The 23,094-nt window shown below is 44.4% G+C and overlaps 1 protein-coding gene across 1 annotated transcript in view; it reads left to right on the top strand.

The window, feature by feature from the left end:
- Positions 1–817: 817 nt before the first annotated feature.
- Positions 818–23,094, top strand: part of LOC119452981 (serine/threonine-protein phosphatase CPPED1) — a 28,222-nt gene continuing 5,945 nt past the window's right edge. The window contains exons 1-4 of the mRNA XM_037714946.2: positions 818–1,189; positions 8,132–8,341; positions 14,045–14,274; positions 15,810–16,002. Of these exons, the coding sequence (XP_037570874.1) occupies positions 985–1,189; positions 8,132–8,341; positions 14,045–14,274; positions 15,810–16,002 (838 nt within the window). The 5' untranslated portion in view covers positions 818–984. The remainder of the gene's footprint in view (positions 1,190–8,131; positions 8,342–14,044; positions 14,275–15,809; positions 16,003–23,094) is intronic.

Here is a 23,094-nt window from a genome sequence, read left to right as displayed (position 1 = left end):
CACGCACCACTTACTCGCGCTGTCTCTAACAAAATGGCCGAAAAGCTAATTTCAAATGAATTTGTTTGGAACCTCTTCTGAAGTGTTACGGCGTTGACCGGCGCTGTCTTATGAAAGAATAATTAATGTCATGCAGCCCACTTGCGGACAATAATTTTGCAGTTGTAAGCTGGCCGTGTTCTTTTTTTTGAGTACACCATCATAAAATGGGGGCAGCGTATCTGCATTGCTAATGAGTTGTCTACTTTTATTTGATGCCGACACCGACAGTGATGTAATTTCTTTTTGTACGCTGTTGTTTTATTTACAACACTATGCATTTAGAAGAACAGCGGTGTTAATTGTAAATTATGCTGTACGTAAATTGATATAGATAGATAGCTGCTGCACGGGGCCGATAAAAGTGCGAATTCGAGTCTTTCGAGCACTTTCGAGCATCTTCCGAGCCACAGGCTGTGTTCCTTCCTCCATGCTGTGTTCGAATAGTTCGAACTAGAGTGTAGCTAGAGTTCGAGCCATTGCCGTTCTTCGCCGCTGCAGCCGCTGTTCATAGTCGCTGTTTGTATGTTTTGTATTGCGCTCGATTCGGGGCTTAAACCACAAATCGCGTAATAACTTCAAATTGGTCATCGTGCTTGTGCTGGTGGTGAACTTGAAATTTGCTCACGCAACACACAGAAAATCTACTGACACGATTTGCATCTCGAGTTCCATGGAGGAAGGAAAAAAACTTACCTTTTTTTTTTTTACCTCCATGTCGAGTTCCCCCCCCCCCCCCAAAAAAAAAAAAAAAAAAAAAAAAAAGGATTGGGCCGACAGCATGTGACGCAAATCTTACTCCAGCTGCGACGTAGCGAGTTTCCGTTTTGTTTTTCTCGTTTTCTTTGGAGTGGTTAAGGTTTTGTCGTGTATTCTCGGCGCTTATCTGTGAAAGGTTGTGACATCCAACCCCCGAGTTCAGTGCACAGTTTCGCGCGCGTGTGCATGTTCTTTGCACACTGCACTAGACTTGCCGTCAGGTGCGGTGGTTTCCGCCGGTGGTTTCCGGGATTTTCACTTTCAGCTGCGGCAATGCCGAGCACCGTAGAGAAGTCTTTCCAGCCTTACCACATCACCGAAGAGTCAGCGGCGATGAGTACCGAATTCAGGATCCGTGCTCGCAACAGATCGTACGAGGGTCTCACGAAGGGTGAGATGATCGTCCTGTGTGTTGGCGGCGGCATGTCGCCGGTCTCTCGAGATCGTGCGGCGCGTCTTCTTTTGCCTGATCTGCGTCTACCGATTTCGACAGCGTCGCCTGCTTGCGCAGTGTATCTGCGAGCACGATATATATTGCCGATCTGAAACTCGGGTCAGTATAGTTGAGTGTCAACGCCTGCCGCATCAGCCTGCGTGACCATTCCGAAAGCTTTCGTTACGGAAATCAATGAACTTGAAGCAAGGCGTTCCGTACTGTTGCAGGCGGAACAGCTGCCAAAGTTTCTCCGATCACCGGCAAATAGTGAGGTGCCACAAGTTTCGTCGTCAAATATTTACGACCGCCTAACGTTTGTGCAAGTGTGTTGTGCGTTCTGCGGTGTTATCAGTACGGCGATTTCATAGATTGTTTGAAGCATCGGGTGAGAACGCAAACAAACAGCTGGCGTTCATCGGTTATGTCAACCGGCGTTAGCTTCGTTCTCTGCGCCGTTACATTTTTAAGCCGTGCGGAAATAAAGTGGTGCGTAGGGTGCGGTAATCTTACGCCAAGAAAAATTGATAAACATTAGCCTGAAGAAAAGAAAAAAAGGAATTCCAGAGATAAAAGTAGGAACTGTAGGCCTGAGCGTCGAAGTGATTTGACGAGGCTGGAATGGGAACTAGTTGGGCTAGGGCGGAGTACAACCACTTTGTGCCACTCTTTCGGTGTTGGCAAGCAACAAGTGTAATACCGTGACAGTCGGAAATTTCCTCTGGCTACTCGAACTGGCATGCATCTTTGAAGAAGCTCAACATATGCAGCCCAACAAATTGTGACATCATATCTCTTTTGTTACAATAGAAAAAATATGCCGCCCGCCATTCTCACTTTGGAAGTTGTGGTTTTCATTATTCTCTTTACCCAATGTAAATTCTTCAGCTGAAAAAAAAAAAAAAATAGAGCGAGAGAGAGGCCAGTAGTCAGTCCTATACACTTACCAATGAGCACAAATGAGTTGCTTTTGCTAGCGTGCGTATGTGATGTCTGGTTTATCTCAGAATGTGATGAATGGTGGGAGTATTCATACATGTCCAGTACAGTTCTCATGCACCATTTCAAGGAAGTTTTAGTTTTTATGCATTGTACATAAACCCTTTTACACACATATTCATTACAAGAGTGCACAAAAACTGTGGCTTGAAATTATGGTTCACTGCTCCAACCTCACAAACTTGCTGGGGGCCACATTCCTTAGGAAATTGTGAGGCAGCCTGGAATGGCATTCTGTTGAGAGTATACAATACTTCAAACATAATGATTGAGGAACCTCCGTTCCTTCATGTTGTGCCCCTTGGGGTGATATGAAGGGAACCACTTTGCAATGTAACATCAACAATGTTTTATGACTTATGTGAGGGCGTAGTGCACTGTTTGATGGGAGAAAATAAGTGCACTATAAAACATTTGCAAGTAGATGTGCAGCAACAACTACTGCTGAAATGCAGCATGAATATTGTAGTTTACAGGCTTAATGGACAGGACAGAAGGGAGGCAGGATGGCACATGGTTGCTATGTGTTATCATGCTTACTGTCCATGTACAGAGTGGTCCACTGTTAAAGGGAACACCGCAGCTCGTGGCGTCTGCTTGGTGCCACTGCCGGCCGGCGGCTGCAATGAACGTTGCACAGGCGCAGTGAGTGCTATGGGTGATGCTCTTTCGTCGTCTGCTGCAGCGCTTCGGATCGTCGCGAAGCAAGCAGCTCGGGTTATTCGTATACGAGGGCGGTCCGATAAGTACTTAGCCTTCAAAAGAAAAACGAAAATTTTGGAATGGTGTCGATTTATTTCTCAACATAGTCCCCTTTCAACTCTATACACTTGACCCAGCGATCCTCCAACTTCTTGATCCCGTCAAAAAAATATGTTTTCTCCTGAGCTGCACGTAGGCTTCTGTGGCGGCGATAACTTCATTCAACTCAAATATTTGTCCGGCGAGTGACTTTTTCAAGTTGGGAAACAAGAAGAAATCGCTCGGGGCCAAATCTGGCGAATACGCTGGATGGGGCACCACTTCGTAGCCCAGTTCGACCAACTTGGCTGTGGCGACGGCGCAGGTATGAGCTGGCGCATTGTCATGGTGGAAGAGCACCTTTTTCTTCACCAAATGTGGCCGTTTTTTTCGCAATTCGGCATCGAATCGGCCCAGTAATTCGGCATAGTAGGGTCCTGTCACCGTTTTGCCCTTCTCAAGGTAGTCGACGAAGATCACACCTCGAGAATCCCAGAAAACGGTGGCCATCACCTTTCTGGCCGATGCAACAGTCTTTGCCTTCTTCGGAGCAGGTTCTCTGGGTGCAGTCCACTGTTTCGACTGTTCTTTGGTCTCTGGTGTGTACCAGTGGATCCATGTTTCGTCGACTGTCACAAAACGACGCAGGAACTCCTTCGGATTACGCTTAAACAGCTTCAAACACTGCTCTGAAGTGGTCTCACGGACGCGCTTGTTGTCCGGAGTGAGCAAACGTGGCACCCATCGCGCCGACAGCTTTCTCATGCCCAAAATTTCATGCAGGATATGACCCACGCGATCTTTTGAGATGCCTTCTGTCTCAGCAATCTCGCGCACCTTCAGTCGGCGGTCTGCCAATACGAGGTCGTGGATTTTTGCCACGTTATCGGCCATGGTAGCCGTTTACGGGGCCCCTGGGCGAGGCTCATCAAAAACCGACGTGCGACCACGTTTAAACTCGTTGAACCAATTTTTGACGGTTGCCATCGAAGGAGAAGACTCACCGTAGACACCATCCAGTCGCTCTTTGATTTCGCTGCGCGATTTCCCTTCCAAAAACAAGAATTGAATCACCGACCGATATTGCTCTTTTTCCATTTTTTAACGGACACACGAAAAATCACCTGCTTCCTCTTCCTCAAGCGCCCAAAAACAAAACCGCGAGCCCGATTCGACTAGACCTTTGCATGTGTCCCTCTAAGAGAGCGTACTCAATGTCAGTATATGTCTCATGCGATAGCGTCGCGCTCTTGCGGTGAGGCTAAGTACTTATCGGACCGCCCTCATATGAAAGCAGCCACTTTCCTTCTAGCTTCAAGGAAAGTGACTGGATCGATTTATAATCAGATAAATTTCCCAAACTTGAGCAGCAATGACGCTGCCGTCTTTTGTTCGCCTTCTCTTTTCAGAAAAATTTGTCTGCTTCAAAACCACTTCATGAAATGCTTACTGTGCATGTCGATTCCCATGACTCAACGATAGCTCGAGTGATAGCTCTTTATAATTTAATATGCTCTTTAAATGCGCTTGTGGATTCTTTCTTCAGTCGACGCACTGCAGCGACACAAATATGCAGTGCTACAAATGAGATGGGCACTACACACAAAGTATTATCCAATATAGCTGTGCCACAAAGAGACGTCCGTAAAGAAATGATCATGTTTGTCGTGTAAGTTGAAACATAAAAAAAAAACACAAAAAACAGCGAGTTAGTATTTTGCCTCATCTAATTTTCTTTCAGCTTTGCAACAGCTGGCTATCAGAGTGTGCCCATGCAGTTACCGGCCAACATTAAAAAGGCGTGACTGCTTGCTTCGCTAATATCGGAATCACGGCAGCAGACTGTAGCAGACGACGAAATAGCACCGCTCAGTGCTCCTGCCCGAAACTCACTGCGCCTGCGTGAAACTTGTTGGTGCAGGCGCCGGCCGGAGGTGGTGCAGAGCAGACGCCACGCGCTCCGGTGTTTCCTTTAACAGTGGACCGCTCTGTACATAGTAACACGTAAGCTACAGTAATTCGTGTGTCAGCTGCCACAAATAAACACCAATTTCTTTAAAAATTTTCACTTCCTTCACCCTGCTCCGTGCACCTGCTTATTCTCCTTCCCCATTGGGGGTACCAATGCTGCCAAGGAAAGCAGTTGTCGCCCTGACCAGTCCTCTGGTCTAAATGTTGGCTCCATTCTGAGACATCCCATGTTCAACAACTGATAATTTCATGTCAACTGCGGGGAGCCCACGCCGCCACCTTCTCCTGCGGGCGCTCGCTCTCGGTTGAAACTGTAGATGGCAGCATGCTTAGTTTGGAATCCTACCTTTCAAGTTGACTGTGTAGTGAATTTTTTATCAGTTCTTTTTTCCTTGTTGAGTGCACAGTAAGTTCTATGTGTATTTGTTCAGAAGCTTCATCAAAGTTTGATGGCACTACAAATGCACTTAATCCTGTAATTGATAATGTGTTTAAAAGAGAAGTCTCCTCGGGTAAATAATTGTTTGGCTAGATGACTGCTAATTGCAGTTTGTTTTGCTTTTTAATAGCAATCAATGCCTCGTCCTCACTTGTCTCTGCTGTATGAGTGCAAAAACTATTTCTTGTTTTCACATTTTGCCCCCCCCCCCCCCCCTTTTCACATGGCTTCACACTTGGACTGGGAGGAGATTTTGTCCCATCGTTTTCTTTGCCCTTTGTCGTTTACTCATGCTGTCAATCTGTTGCCATCTGCACTCCCTGCTGGTAAGGCAGGAATGCCCCCAAGAAGCAAATGTTTATCTTGTTTTGTGAGTAACGGTAACGTGAGAATGAATTAGATTTCAGATTGGGAGAGGCATGCTAGTGTGAAGGGCTACCTGGATGCTTCTTTGATGAGCATCAAATACATTGGCTGTAGTAACTAATTAGAAAGTAATCACAAAATAAGCATGGAGTCTGTGAATAGTACCAATGTTTTCATTGCTTCATTGTGGTAGCAGAGGTCATCATTGGCTGGTGAATGTTGCCAAGGATAATCACACTTGCCTTGGTGACGAGAAGCCTAATTTTAAAGCAAATAGCTTTCTTTGGCTCTTTTGCCCATTTTCGTGGTTTGTGGTGATGATTGGACATGCAAAAGATGCATGATTTTGCACAACCGTGCTGAACGCCTATTATAGCTCTTTGAGATGCATCTGCTGTCCACCTATACAACCGCTTCAGATGTGCTGGCTAATGGCTCTGTTCTATACAGAAATACACAATGAAACAACAAGCGCTACATAAATATCCTTACTGCAACTAATATATACCTTCAAGCACAGCGTTCCTTTGATAAAGCGAATAACTTTCTTGAAGTGTTAGGCTATTCGCTTAGAAAAAGCGGCCATGGTGTCTTTCTGCACATTTTTTTTTTTTTTTTAATATTGACACTGCAGTAAAGCTCCCTGAACCATCTGGTTTCTGTAAATATCATTCTTCTGCGTCTAGTGCGTCTTTCATCATGGTTGTATCATAGCGCTGCATTATGTCCTTAACCCCCTTCCATGCCACACTATTACCCCAAATTTGACCAAAAATAGGCAAAATTTTTATTGTGGAACTTTTTATGAAGACATTGCAGATGATGTGGTAAGTGTTTATTTGTCTGAAATCTCAACCATTATTGCAAAACTGAAACTTAACAGTACTATACCATTGACCATGCAGTATGTATGGGAAAAAAACCCATTAAGCTCTACGTTCGCCTGCAGAGTACACTTTGAAATAATCCAATGGCACTTGGGTCCTCCAGATCAAGACACTCCAAAATGAAGCGAGACAGGCATGCAGGGGCTTTGTTTATGCCAAGTTTTTCTCACTGCTTTGCAAAGTTAGTCACCGGAATCGCCTCTCAGAAGACAAGCTGAGTGCATTAAGAACCTCGGTGTTGTCTTCACTCGAAGAGCAGTATACTTATCTTTGAGATCACTCGATTCATCGCTGAAATCAGCCTTTCTTTTTGCAAAGAAGCCAACGAAGCTCGAGTTGTTGGCATCGCCATTCTTATAGACCCCATTTGCCAATTTGTTTTATTTCCTCTGGCAGAATGAACTCGCACCTTCTTGCACTGCCCTACGAATTGTGTGCTGCCATCTACCAGAATCACGACAAAGCACTTGAACAAAACCAGCTCGTTCATGGCATTTATAGAAAATAAAATGTACCGCCAACAAGCATAGCTTGTCCTTGACTGTTTATACCAGAATTGCATGGATGAACCCAGCTCGTCCAAGGCACGAAGGGGTTAACGTGTACCAATTAGCCCAACAACGTGTCTTCCATCTTTTAGTCCCTTGTTTCACATGGATTGTGGAAATACTTCCACATTTGTATGAGATTTATCAGCATTTGCTTTTTATGTCCTTGAAAAAAACTAGCATAGCTTGCGCTGCTAGAGACAGCAGAGCTGATGGGCACCTAGCTCGTCCTTGCTTTTGGGCTAGGCTAAGCACTACCAAGTCATCCCCAGCATTTTCCGGAATTTATTGATTATTGATCGATTAGCTATCGATTGGCTATCGCAAGGTATTGGCCACGTATTTGGACTAGGCTAAGCACTACCAAGTCACTCTCGACATTTTCCAGAATTTATTGGTTATTGATTGATTAGCAATTCCAAAATCTCAACCATTATTGCAAAACTGAAACTTAACAGCACTATACCATTGACCATGCAGTAGGCATGGTATTTTGGATCGATTATTGATTGGCTATCAATTGGCTATCGATGATTGACTAAGCTTAAGTAGTCCCAACCATGCTTAACGAAACTTAGCCAGGCTCAGCTAGGCTTATCCAGGCTCAGCTTCGCTAGTTCACAGGGGTATGTGCATTGCGCTTGGACCCTTTCTGCACTACCGCCAGGATCGGCCCACATTTTTTGTGGACGACTAACGGAATAACGGCCGGTTTAAACAGCTCCGCTGTTAAAAATGACTATGAAAGGGTAGATTCTGTTAAGAATTTCAGTAATTTGCAGTTTGCAGTTCCTTATCCTGCTGCATATTAAATGCCACAATGACAAAACAGCTGACTGTGCTCTCCCATGCTGAAGACGGTTGACAGGAAAACTCGGATCTTGGACATAACTTGTAGTATTTCTTTAAGAGGTTATGATTAGCCTCTTTCTCCTGTTTGCTTTTGCAGAGACCGAGGGTCAGTGGAAAGGCCCATTCTTCTTCATCCAAGCAGCAGACACGCAGTTTGGCATGATCGAGTCATACCTGGAGAAAAAGCCAAACCCACGGTGGGACAAGGAAATAGCGCTCACCGAGAAAGCCGTTGAGGCTGTCAATCGGATGGAGCCGAAGCCACGGTTCTTTGTTGTTTGTGGAGACCTCGTGGATGCCATGCCTGGTGAGTGTGCACCGGAACTTTGCTGAGATAAACACTCATAAAAAAACTAGGCCACAGTGTAGCACTTCTCTCTAAGTATGCGACAGCATACTTAAATTGTGATGATTGTGACTGCTCGACAGCTGCACGTGTGTGCACGTATCACAAGCAACCTTGTACACTCTCATTTATTAAAGTGATGTTTCTATACTTTGTATTTCTTACGAGCTTGCGATTTCTGGCATTCTGTGATGTGCTAACGTTCGCACAACACACCTAGAGTTTTCTGTTAGGTACCTCCAAAGTGAGCAAGTTCTGTTTATAATGCTATAAAAAAATGAGAGACCAATGGTGGGATCTGTCTTTCAGCTCTAACTATTAGGCCACAGTCGCACGCATGCTTCTCTCGTGCCAAGGTCGCTCTGTGAAACGTTTGGCGCTTGCATCACATGCCAGTTTCTTACCTTCTTGTGACAGCTGACTCTTTGAGACTCTGTGTTAGACTGCACTGCTTTTGGGATTGGCCCATAGTTTTCGTCAGATGGATACCTACAAAGTGGCTGCAGTAATGCTTTTGCATTCATATGTGAAATGGAAGATTTGGCCATATAATGCAGCAAGCATAGTAATGACAGACTTCATGGAACATTTTAACAGCATTAATTGGACCGAGCAAGAAGCACAAGTGGACATTATAGGGGTCCTGAACCACCCCTCGGGCTTGGTGAAAAAAAAACACAGTCCGTGGATAGCATACACTGCTGTCAGCATGTCAGCCAAATTTTGCACTCGTGCGCAGGCCATGGACCTCGCAAGCGGAGCGCAATGTCACTGTCTTCTCAAACGTTCTCTTTTCAACAGAAGCCTCTCCTCACTCATTTTTGGACACTTTATTTCGTAATATAGCAGTTTCCCATTTGCGGCTGCTATTCCACAATAGCTGACATCAATCAAGAAGGGCGTTTGGATCAGTGCACTTCTTCCTACTGTTACTGTGTTATTGACGCAGTTTAATAAACAGGCTGAAGTAAGGGAAAATCTGCTTTCGAATTTCGCTAATTATTGGGGACTTCTAGAAGGAGCCGATTATCGTCTGCTCACGCTCGGCTGCTGCCGCCCATGTAGGAATTAAACTTTGGTCACCCTGCTTATTGGTGTTGTAGCCGTCAGATCTCACTAATTTCAATTAGTTTTGAGCACTCAACTAACCTCGAACCACGAGAAACTTAAGGTCAGACCACATGCGTGCTTGCCCGCGCGCACTCACTCATGGCCACTTCTAGGGCGGTATATTCTTGTGGTGCCTTTTGGTACTTCTCGCATTTGTGAATGGTCAAGCAACGCTCTGTCCCGGGCAGAGCTTCGAAAGCAGCCACTTTTGGACTTTTTCTGGCAAAGTATTTCTGAAATAGTCTATTTTAACTTCAAATGCATTTCTCAACTTCGATAAAAAGTAGTCCAGGGCCTCTTTAAAAGACCACGGAAAAAGAACCGTAACAGTTGGGAAGGCCATAAATTGGAACATCAACATTAGAAATAGCTCTGAATGGCTGCTTGTGCAGTTATTAGACGGTACGTGCGTGTGTGTATAATTAAGGGACACATACTAGGTTATGTGCCAGTAGCCTTTTTACAGTAGCGCACCCAGGATCTCTGCCAGAGGGGGGTTGACAGTTTGGGAATACCATCTAAACAGCACTAATTTTGCTTTCTTGACGGGAAATTGTCAAAAAATGTGTTTTTTGCGAGTGTGCAGACGATTGCGCGTCTTACATCTTAGTTGCAGTACTCAAATGCGCAAGGAAAGAGAAGGGGTTAAACAAAAGGGGGGTTAAGTTGGCCTCAGGGGGGGGGGGGAAGGTTACAACCCCCGAAACCCCCCCTCCCCCGTCGGTGCGCCACTGCCTCTTTACAGTTTTAATCTCCACCACGTAACATGGCTCTACTGCAGCAAAGCTGACTTTAGGGAGCCTGCAAGAACCGCAACTGTGTCGAGACATGCTTATCGGGACTGGTGATCGCATACTCCCACCTTTTTGGGATGGGGCCACAGGCAGGGCTTGACAAGCTTAACCGCGAGTTTATATTAATCGTTTTCATAGCAACGTGTGAGAGCAAATTTGCCTTTGCACCACTAAATTTACATGACTGCCACGTTCAAACGCAATGCAAGATGTGGGAACATTACAGATGTATCAAATGGGAACCTAATACATAGGCATGGTCGCTGGATACATGACATAGGAGTCAATGAGGTTTAGGTTGGGACCACGAAAACACAACGTAGTAGCCAGGAAAACACAACAGCAAGGAACGTATCAACAGGGTTCCACTGTACATTGGAGTAACAGCTAGTAGCTGCCCACTATAACTGGTTGCAAATCTATCCTTGAGGCAAACTTTGGTTGTGATAGCTTTTGCGCTAATGTGCTTGATTTTGATGATAGTTTTTCCAAATTTGTGCGGTGCACAAGTCTAGGTGACAACAAATTTGACTACACAAACGCTCATGAAAGTGAGCATAACATCAAATTACCATTGTCTTGAACAATAAAAGCACGGTTGTCAACAAGCCCCACTGCCCATAAGTACGTGACAAGTGACCGGCAAACTTTACAAGCCACGTGAAAGAAACTAACAAGCTCGAATCTGCTTATAGCTAGCAGAACTGCTGACCCTGGTCTCTTTGAATAAGCACCGACACAGTCTTTGTCTCGTTTTTGAAAAGTGGTAAAGCAGCATGAACATCAATGAAAGGAAGGTGTAAAGCACACACAGGTGCTGACTAGCAGCGTCGCCTTTTATGCTTACATGTATTAATTAGTCAGGTATTCAGTCAAGCTGGTGTGGATTTTACGTCATCCTTTTGTCTATGTTCTTCGCGCTGCTTTACCTTTCCTAATATCGAACCAACCAGCCCTAACTTCCATCCTGATAATTTCTTTAAATACTTTTTTCCCTTTAGATGTATAGCTGTTGGCTCGTTAATTATAGCATGAAGCTTCAAGAGTGCAAAAAATATTTAATTACTTGTATTTTATTGGGACATACTTAAAATACACAGCAAGTGCAACATGGCTTCGTGCTTGAAGCAGGACTCTTTCTTACATCACAGAAATTAAAGGGGTTGTGACAAGTGATAGTGTTGTGCTGCACTAGCTGTAGCGCCACCGGCTACTAGCGCCACCTACTGCTACGAGCAGTTGGCAGAGTGGAGAGCAGGGCTGGGGAGTTTGGGGGATGAAGCAATAATTCACTTGTATTGGTGTTCGCTGTGAGCTCGGGTCTCGGCCCTTTCTTCTGTCTGCATGTGACTTCTTCTTCTGTCTACATGTAACAGGGGTGTTGGTCATGTAGGTTGTCATCATTATCTGTGTTGGCACATGTGCACCGCTGAAGTGCGAATATATAAGTACGAGGCCAGCTATGCAACACTCTGGGAATGGGAGTAATACTCGTGTCACACGGTCACTATTAATTATGATTTGGCCCAATCCAGGTTGAGCTCGATTCGGATCAAGTGCTGCTATAGATCACTTTTGATCACAATCTTGCTCGATCCAGATGCAAACAATCACAGTTCGGGCATTACTAGCAAGCCTCTTGGTTGCAATCATTGGCTGACGACCATGCAGTTCAGAGAGTTGCAGATGATCAGCAAACGATAGTACCCACAGTAACAAATTTTCTGAAAGAAAAAAAAAATGTTTTTTCCATTTCTTGCAGCATATTAAACAAATTTGATAAATGCTTTAGACCCACTTAAAACACCTGTTGCACTCGAGCTTACCTAAACTCGATCTGGATCGTTGATTCGTGTAGCAGTGATCATTGTCACTAGTGATCAAGAAATTCGACCCAGATCAGACTCGAACACGATCAAAAGTGGCCGTGTGACACCAGTAGTCAATGTGTTATGTCGATCATGTGTTTGATCTGTCCTGATTCAAGTTACAGATGAGAAACAGTAAAGCTATGATACTCGCACACGGTATCACAAGCCACTGATGTGCGGATCAGTAAGCCACACCATGACTGTGTTGCTGAAAGCTGGGTACGTGCCGCAGCATTGGCCATTATTCCTTCACTCTGCACTTCTCCACATTCAACATGGGATAACCGTGGTCCTCTGTTGTCAATTCTCTGAGAATGCGGAGCACCCCTCTGAATCCCATTGAGTATCAAGTATGCTCAGCTTTTGGTGACACGGTCAGGTCATGATGTGGCCTGTGACCACTAATCCAAGCCGACCAGTAGATTTTTCAGTGGTCTGTGATACCATTTCACCGTTATCTATGATTTCCATGATTTCCATGATGTAATGAGCACTCCCACTTTGAGTGCATAGCCACACTGCACTTTATTCGCATTTTGAATTAGTCCCAATAAAGGAAGTTATTGTTGATTACTCGTTGCATGCTTGAAGAATTGAGGCACCATAACACAATTTTGGAGTTGACAGGCACCTAGTAAAGGAAAATTATTCAGACAGAAAACATTGACAAAGTACTCAGTTGGGCTGGTCGGTACATTGGTGCTAGGTATGCATTTTGGTGTGAAAGGAACAAGTGTTAATAGGACAGCAAAGGAACCACGAGGACAACCAGTACTGTGTTCTTTTTAATTTCCTGCAGTGTTAATCTCACATGCATTGAGACAGAAAGCTTATGTCAACACTTCTTTAATGTTAAAGGGCAACTGCAACAAAAATTTTGCTTTTGCTAAATTGGTGTTAAATGAGTAGCTCATGGCTATCGAAGAAACCTTGGCGAAGTTGCTGGGCTGGCAATACTCTCATATTTTTTATTAAGGGACTTTATCTAGCACGTTTGCAGATGACAAGGGCACTTGATGGTTAGTGGATATGATGCGTATAGCAGACCATGACTTTCAAGATATTTAGCAGGCCGTGGTCACCGCCAAGTCTCGGAGGTCATGCCCAGCCGCTGTGCTGGTTTTTAATGTTCTAGGTTGTACATCACTTCCGGAGAGCATTAAAGGGACACTAAAGATAAAAACGATTTGAATGTTGTTAGTGAATTGGCCTTCCATAATACCAAAAAAGTCACTCTTACTGCGAGAAGACGCTTGGTATGCCATAAAAGACGCAAGAACAAAAGATGGGTGGCAATGCTGCCTTGAAATTCTTGCACCGGCTCTTCATGATGTTATGGATTGTGACGCCGTCTGCATGGGCCTAGTTAATGTTTTGGCAATAAAATTGGACTGCATCGTTTTATAAAAGAGCCAAAGGCTAAACATAGGAGGTTTCAATACCTTTTACTGAACCACAACGGCCAAAATGCGGGAAAAAAAAATGCTTTGTAATTTGTGACATCACACTAACGTATCGGCCCTGGGTTTCCAGCACGAAATTCAGAAATGATACTTGGACCGTCATTTTCTGTTCTAATAATCAACCTACCATCGCAAAATCAACGAACGTAGAGTTCTTTATCAACCTAAACTGATTCAGTGTTTCTCTAGTGTCCATTTAATGGTGGTGTTTTATTTTTTATTTTTGGTATCAAAAACATCTATTTTCATGAGCTTTTGATGATGCTTTCACTCATTTCAAGCATAAAATTTTGTTCAACGCATGATGTGTTTCTTCGCTCTCTCAGACTGGGCTTTTTACGCATTTCGTAAGGTTGTTGCAGTTGGCCTTTAAGTGTACTGGGGGCACATGTGTATGCTCTTCTCCTTCTGGTGTGGTTCCACCAGGGGATCAGCTGAAGCCAGTGCAGGAGGCAGACTATAAGCGGGTCTTCTCAAGGATGAGCAGTGAGGTGCCACTTGTGTGCGTCTGCGGCAACCATGACATTGGCAATCAGCCGACACCTGCCAGTGTTGGTGCCTACAAGAACAGCTTTGGCGATGACTACTTTGCCTTCTGGTGTGGTGGTGTAATGTGCATTGTCCTCAACTCACAGTTCTATGAGGACCCATCCATGGTGAGTACCTTATGCGATATTTGTTCAGTTTCTGATTTAATAAAAATTAAGCTACAATGCAATATTACAATCGGCAATACAACACAATATTAGCAAATCAGTTGTAGAGTGGTTTAAATCTATAAAGCCATTTTTCAAAATGTTTAATTGACCCCACAAGTTATTAAAGGAAAGTCTACAACGTCAGCTCTGCAATGAGGTACACATCCCCATTCAGTGCTTCTAAGGGTACAGTTTGCTGTCTGCAGAGGAGTACAGGGTTGGCAACTCTCGAGAGGATGCAGTCGGGACTAGGGGGAGAAGGGTAGGGGCGCGGCTGACGACGACCCATCTTATCAGTGCCATAGTCTACATGCAACAGAGTTGCAAAAATTTTTGTAGTCCCACTATGTTGCGATGTAAAAGAAGATGCAGTAGTTGCCCAACTAACGCAGCTGCCAATACAGATACAGGTACTGCTAACGGTTAGGGCTTGCAACAGAACTAGAACCACGACAAAAACAAAAGTACCTTTATGTTTGTTATAATGCAACAAAAGAGAAAAATGTGCAAACGAGCTATCAGGCTATATAAAAAAGGAAATATAGTTTTTATTGATTGTTATTCAGTAGGAAAAAAGCTAAAGTCGGGACATGTGGCCATCTCCGACAGGGTAAAGTCGGGACTTCGAACATTTCTTAAATGTATGAACTCTCCCGCTAATTTCAGGACGGTTGGCAACCCTAGCCGGGTATCATGTTTTTGAGAGCAGACGACACTCCATAGCGGAGGAACGCAGTGCTTTCGCATGATCGTGCTCCTGATTGTCTGATACCTGCTGGTTTCCTCCATTTCACTGCCAACACATTGTGGGACGGAGTATAGGTAGGAGCTCCTGACTAAAGTGTTCTAGAAAAAAAATTTTTATTCAAGATATGATGCTGAAATGTTGTGCATATATGTAATGATATGTGCTTATTTTGAATATGCACTCCATTTTTGGTTATCTCCTCTGGTTGTAATTTTATATGAGCTTCCTTTAAATAATTTTTTGCAAAGGTTTGCAAAATATGTGCTCTTTTGATTTCGCTAAACAGTATATCAATCGCTTCTGTATCATTCAAGGAATGCCGTAAGATCAACCTTATTGCTTTGCCTTATTTAGAACACGAGTTGCGACACTTCAAAGTTAGGCACCAGAAAAACACTGTTTCGAGTTTCAACTTCGAAACCTTGCAACTCACGTTCTAGGTAAGGCAGAGCAACACGGTTGGTCTTACGGCATTCCTTGAACCACACAGAAGCCATTGATACCCTATTTAGCGAAATTGAAAGGACACATACTTTGCAAAGCTTTGCAGAAGATAATTAAAGGACACTTGCATAAAATTAAAACCAAAGGAGATAAACAAAAAATGGACCTCATATTTGAAATAAGCACATCAAATTATATATATGCAGAAGTTTACAGCACCATAGCTTGACGAATAAAGATTTAAAAAATTTTCGCTCAAGGGCCCATATCTCCTCTTAATCATCATCACATTCCTATGCAGGTGCAAGAGCTGGCGCTAGAACAGGATGTGTGGCTGGACCAGCAGCTGGCCGAAGCCCAGCAGACGGATGCCAAGTATGTGGTGGTCTTCCAGCACATCCCCTGGTTCCTGCGTAGGTTTGATGAGGAGAAGGAGTACTTCAACATCGTGCTGGAACTGAGGCTACGCATGCTCGAGAAGTTCCACCAAGCTGGTACGCAGCCCCATTGTCTGGCAGGCTTGCAAGCACTATCGTCAAAGGGTTATTTTGAGTAGCAATCACAACAGAAAGCCAACAGACAGTGCAGCCAAAAAAAGCATAAGGGAAATTGAGTGTTCTTTATCATCATAATCGTCTATTCAGGCCCTTAGGGGTATTACATGAAGTGGCGGTGGGGGGTACACAAAGAAAATATATGTCAAAGCATGGCTTACATTAGCATAGCTTACATAAACATTTTATTTCTATTTATTTATTTATTTATTTATTTATTTATACAGATACCTACAGCGCCCTAATATGGGCATTATTGTAGGGCATTATTATAAAGACAAGGCAAAATCAGGTCTTTACATTACAGGGGCTCTAAAACACTTTTTGAACTTAGTAAGAAAACATTGCCGATCTGTCATAGAGGCTGATGGGGACATGTGAGCTAAATATTACTGAGCTGCATGCAGCCGGGAATTTAGAATTTTGTGTAAACAGCGAAAAATTGCTTGCTCTCCCTTCCACAATGCCGTCTTGCAGCGTCATCGAAATGGGTGGCCCACCAATGCTGTTAACTGATTTCATGATCGCGAGAGCATTCCCAGTAATACATAATTGCTACTTTTGAGTTAAATAAATTAAAAATGTACCGGGTGCTCGAGGTATTTGAGAACACAATGTTGGCTTCAGGCAGAGAATATCTCCAGCAAAAATGCACATATTTTTACCAAACTTTGAGAAATACTTCTCTTACATTTTATTTACACAATTACTCCATGAATCCGCCATCTGCAGCAATAACCGATTGAATTCGGCTTCAGAAACAGCTGCATGCACGGATCAGGTGGTCCTTAGAAATGTTGGCCATTAAGTCAACAGTGGCGGCCTTCAGCGAGTCTTGTATTATGTGGCTGTTTGTCGGCCTCTCTCTCAACGACGCCCAAGGCATAGTAGTCGAGCGGATTTAAATCTGGAGAACTAGGAGGCCATAAGTTGGGAGTGACGTGGTCGTAGAAGTTGTCAGCCAGCCACTCCTGGGTGACGCAGGCGGTGTGGCTGGGATCCGAATCTTGCTGAAAGACATAAGGTCTTCCTTTCAAAACAGTCTCTATCCAGGGCTTCACAACGGTGGCCAGCACCTCCACGTATGCGGCAGCATTAATGCGGAGTCCTTCTGCAAAAAAGTGTGGCGGCATGACGTCACCCTCGTTGCTGACGGCAGCTAACACCATCACAGATGATGGAAATTTTGTGTGCCTCACTGTAGGCACCTCATCAGCGCTTGTGCAAAGCCGCCTATCGTTACGGTGTTTAACTTTTTGGTCTTGGTAAAAGTTCTTTTCAGCTGAAAAAAAAAAAAACAGCATTCCAGGCTCCTCTGGTCTCTTCAGCTTGCTTAGCAAGCATTTGGACCGGAGCAGACGATTCTGCCGAGTTTTATCGGACATGAATTGCCCCCTCCTCATGACATAGGAATGGTACCTCAAGTCCTCGTGCACAGCGAGCCTGACACACGTGCGCAGCGAGTCGACTCTGTGACTGGGAGCTCCTTTTCAATGGGCCCACATTGATTTCCCTGGGTCATCACTCACAATGACTTGCAGCCGCCAGAGAAAATCGGGGGTTCTGACGACGTCTGAATGCTGACCGTGCTTTTTTCCTTTTCGCCACAGATGCCACGTCACCGCCAGAACACATCAGTCTGTCCACACCTTGTAAACGAAAGACTTCGATACGTTCAGAAAGGTGGCAATTAAAAAAAAAAATTAAATTATGGGGTTTTTACGTGCCAAAACCACGATCAATTTCCAAGTCGCTGTGTTTTGCGGCCAGGGCGACGAGGACTGCATGGTGTTTCATTTCCTGCATCAACCTGTACGTTTCCATCTGTAAACAAACTGTGCAGTATGAATGATAGGGGGTCAACCAACAAGAAGCCGCACACCTAGATAGATATGATGAGCCTGCTGGTGTCTATGGCAATAAGGAATAGTGTTCTCAAATACCTCACGCACCCGGTATGTCTGCAATCTCAGAAAGACAGAAAAATAATTTCATCCTTGCACTGCGTGTAGCTGCGTCAGCCTCCGAGATGGCAGCGGTGTGCTGTGTCGCGTAGTCGACCGCAGCTGCCATGGTGTGCCGCAATAGGCCCTTTCGCCGCCTCGACACTCAACTTTTGGCTGGGGCTTTGCCCTCTTGGCTTCTTGTGTAGCTTCCAGCGCTCTAGTGAAGACGAAAGGCGATAGAAAGCCAGGTATCGGTGCAGTAACTCAATTATAGTTGAAGGATTGGAAAAACTTTTGCGGCATGATATTCGTGAGACAACATCTTTTAATAGTGAGGTCATTCTGTTATAGTTAGAAAAGTGTTTTAGGGTTCCTTTAATGTATAAAACAACTGGACATTTCACATTTCATGAGACACAGAAGAATATAAGTGGCATGACATGGAGTATTCATTTCTGAATTGAACTGTCAATAGGTTCTTGAACTTCAAACAATTATCTTCGTTGACAATTTGACCTGGTAACTTGCTCCATTCTGCAATTGTTTATGGTAAAATGATTGGCTGAAGCTGTTAGTTTGGCGAAGACACTCAATCGTCGAGATGTGTTCAAGCTTCGTTTGCATAAATGTTTCGTAGACTTGTTACCGGGTGGAGAGAGGGCACAAGACCAGGTTTAGCGATATAAAGCTAAGATATTTTTTGATGTATGAGCTGTTAATTTGTAAATGTGTTTAGACCAAGTATGCTTATTTGTAATGGTGATGGCTAGGTGACAATACGAGTCAACCAGTGCTATGGTTCTTGAGTTCAAGGAGTAGGGGTAACTGAGCGTAGAATGTTTCAATTTAAATTTATTTCTGTGTTTCGTACATCAGAAGTACAGGGAACAGGAACAAGAATCACCACCCAAGTACTCCGTACAGATGGTTTATGAGATGGTTTCGGAGTTTCTCGAGCAGCACTTTGGCTTCGGCTGCGACGAAACGTCCACGTTGAAATCGCGAAGTGGAACGCGAGTGCCAATGGCGGGCGGATGCTGCTAACCACGACGCCGAGCTAACTCGAGATATTGAACGCATGCGACAACGGCGAGCCAAGAAGGCGGTGTTGCGGGCAGAGCAGCGTCAGCGTGGCAATGGCGGGAACGCGTTCGCTAACGGCGTCACTAACGGCGCTGTCAATGGCGCGCGTGCTTGGGTGCGACGTAGAGAACGACGTAACTGACGGCACAGCCATTGGAGACGTTTATCGAAACATGTGGCGAATGGTTTTTCGTTTCACCTAGCCATATACAGCTTTCACTGTAAAAGCCTTGTCAATCAATAGCTTGATGGGGGATCCCTGTACCCGTCAATGGCAGTGTGACAGTGGTAGCTATCAGTAGTAATGAATGTTAGGTCAGAAGTTATACGGCAGTTAAACGAAACATTCGTCTGCGAAGAGTCGGTTGGTTGAAGAATATCCAATGGGAAGATCGTTAATAACATTTTTCAAAGAGCAGAGGGCCCAAGACTGAGTCCTGCGGAACGCCAGATATTTCTTTAATTCAAACATAGAAATTGTAGGCAAAAGGGAAATGCAAGGGGACGAAAGGACAACTTTGCCAACGGTGAGAACCAAACCCACCAACAGCAATAGGGACAGTGCTTTCCTTGGTTGCAATAATGCTTCAACTGTGACTAGTTGGTACGACGACACCATTCACTTCACTGCGCTGGTCTCCGCGCAAAAGACAACACCAAGAAGGGCAGTTGTGCAGTTGTTTGTCCTTGTCCTTCTTCAGTGCAATGAACTGAATGAATGCTTTACTTGGCATAATTATCTGTTAGCTCCATTTGGTTGGCAATAACAACAAATTGAGCTTCTCAGGTTCTCTGATTCTTCTTGCTCATTGCGTAGCTTGCGTAGCAAGGGACCCTGGCAGCCTTGATGCCTTGCGGTTGCATGTAATGGCTTACTGGCCAGTTGCCAGCGCCTAACTACACATAACAGGTGATGTGTGTGGTTGAAAAGACCTTCCTCATCCGTTGCCTTGGCCGTTGTCGAACAGTCTCAGGGCTGATCTTGCACACATGCACAAAGACCCAAGAAAGTTGATAGTGGTAGCTCAATTACTAAAGCATTGCACGCCCGGCTCCCACCTGTGCCAAGTTGTCTTTTTATCCTTACATTTCTCTTTTCCTTATCAAAGCGAAGCTTTCATTGCCTAGCCCACCATGGTTTCACATCCATCAGCCTGTACCTCGCAGGATATACATATATAGTCGTAAAGTCAATGGGTCCTTGCTTGCTGCACAACTTATTTAAAGAAAGAAAGCAGAGTCCATTGAGATGTTGCTTCTTTACTCGACGTTTCGGCCGGAGGACCGGCCTTTATCAACAGTTAACAGACTCTTGGTAATGGCCGGTGCTCCTGCTAAAACGTTGGGTAGAGAAACGTCTGAATGGACCGTGCTTTCTGTCCTTGAATATATCTAGGCTCCGACCTTTACAACCACTGCATGTTGGCCAACAAAGTAGTGCAAGTCAGCATGCCTGTGTTCTACATGATCAAACAATACATCACAACGAGAGAGAAAGCAAAATGTGTGTATGGGGGGGCTGAATGATAGGATGCACGAAACGAAAACATTTTATATTTCCGATGTTTCGGCCGGGGTCCGGCCTTCATCAGGGAATCCCCGATGGAGACCGAAATGTCGGAAAAATCAAATGTTTTTGTTTTGTGCGTCCTATGATTCAACACCTGAAAACACTGGATCCAAGGACATATCTGATTTCATATACATGTATATGTATGTATAAAAGGCAACCCCTGTGGTGCTTCCATAAAACTTTTATTGCATACTACAATGTAGCGTCATAAGTATATCTCTAAAACACTCGGACCTCTTAATGGAATAGTGCATGATATTCCATGGCTTTGAATTTTCTCATTTGGGCTACCGTAGTACTGTGCAGGTGATGCTCCAGCTTATATAGCATGGGATTTTGAGCGTGCTAAAATTTGGCATGCTGGCATTTTGCAAAGGTCTTGTCGTTCAAGTGCAGCATCGACCACACGTGCACCGAGAGCCACAACGTTACATTTTTTTATGCTACTTAGGCTTAAAAAGTCCGAAATTTTAAAGGCAGAATGGTATCGCGAACCGTTATCGGCAACAATGTAAACAAAGCGTCAACAAACCATAGCTGCTGACTCTTTGCGTGGCAGTGACGTGTCATTTGAGTGGCTCTTGGTTAAAATTGGTCTAAATCGTCCACATAGCATACATAATGTAGTGCATGCGGTGCAGCATGGAGAACTGCGCAAAAACGACAGTGCCGCCGCCATAGCTTTCGAGGTTGCATGTGGTTGCCGTCAAAGTGCTGCTTGGAAAACTTTGTACTAGTGTGCCGCCGTCGTGGCCTCTGAGATTGGAGGCCACAGCCGCCGTACTCAGTACGGCTTTGCCCTGAAGCACGCTGGAGACATGCCTCGAGAGCACGATTACCCTTGCATGGTTGAAAGCGGGTGACTTTCCTCGCGGCTTCCGAAATCCACGCGTGGTGGGGGGAGCGTGCGCTGTGTTCCCAGTGCTACATGCACCCAATTTGGTCGTGTGCTTCGGAACTTCGCGTGCGCTCTCCTTCTAAAGCGACCAGGTTTCAAGTGTTCATTGCAACAGTACGGCGCTTTTGAAAATGTTAATTATATCTGGACGCTGTTTCAGTAGGCAGGTTCGGAAAATCAGTAAATGCCGTGGAATGTGGTTGTTATAACCAATACTATATTGTTATATCTGGGATCGTTATTAGCGGGTTCGACTCTATGGCAGTTTAACTATATAACTGCATCATGAATGTTTTGCTTCACATAGATTCAAACATGTGCATTGTATCTGCACAGTTTGGATGCACCATATGTCTGTTTGCATAGAAGGTAAACTTTTCAAGAAAGCTTCGCTTAGAAATTATTCCAAAAAGAAGTGGATGATCCACTTCAGCAATAGTATTGCCTCGGCGACAATATTGCCCTCAGGCGCGTGCTGATTGGCTAGTTGAGCAAAATTGGATGACATCGTGCACAACCAGCCAATGAGCTCATCAAATTCTGCTAAAACAGCCAATCAACGCACCGTTGGCTAAGGCGATAGTATCGCCGAAGTGGATTGTTTCAGAATACGGCCCCTTTAATTTTTAAAATTTCAATTAGGACGACAGTTTATTTACCCCATGCTTTCTCTAGTTTCTCTGTCTGTTTGCTTCGTTCGTTGTTACGAACAATAAAGTGAACCCCTTATATTCTCTGGTTCTCGCTCTCAAGTGTTATGTTTAGCTGTTTATGATAAGCATTCAGGAGAAGCATGATCCCAAAAAGTGTGCTGCGCCTGCTTGCCATCTTTTGGCGCTCCAGAAATGGGGTGAACAGCCCAATTTTTCTGGGGATTTGTTTTTGCGATTTTCGTGAATCTTCTGTAGTCTGCGAAAGAGTCAGTGCCACAAACTATTTACTTTGTATGTCTCATGCCAGTGTACAGCTCTGTATCTTCTTCTATTTCATGCAAAGCAATACATGTGACGAGGCTGAAAAACCGAACATGAAAAACCGAACAGCACAAAAGACTGTACGTATAGCGTACCTTTGTAGTCTACACTACATGACACATCTCCTGCATTGTTTGATTCCCATGAAATATAAGGCTGTGAATAAAAAGTTGTCCACATGTGGTCCTGTACAGCACACACATGTTCAGAGAGACACAAGTAAACTAGCTCCGATAGTCAACGAACACACCACGAACACCCTTAAGCAAAATGCAGTCGCACATTAATTAAAAGGAATTAATGGAATTTGTATTTGTGTCATTTCCAATAAACCTATTTATGTTTATGTGTTTACAGTGTAGACCGCTTATAACGTAAGTCGCCGGAGTCGCGAATATCCGCACTATAAGTGGTACCGCACTATAACCAAAGCAAGTTTTCAAGGCCCGCTAATATGCAAAACATGTGCACCGAGCCGCCACGCGTATGCGACAGTCGAGGAATGCGGCTAGAACGCTTGCATTCAATGTACAGTCGAATCTCGTTAATTCGAACCAA

Source organism: Dermacentor silvarum, chromosome 5 (assembly GCF_013339745.2).
Source record: "Dermacentor silvarum isolate Dsil-2018 chromosome 5, BIME_Dsil_1.4, whole genome shotgun sequence".
NCBI classification, from domain to species: Eukaryota; Metazoa; Arthropoda; class Arachnida; order Ixodida; family Ixodidae; genus Dermacentor; species Dermacentor silvarum.
This window is presented reverse-complemented; position numbering and strand designations above follow the sequence as displayed.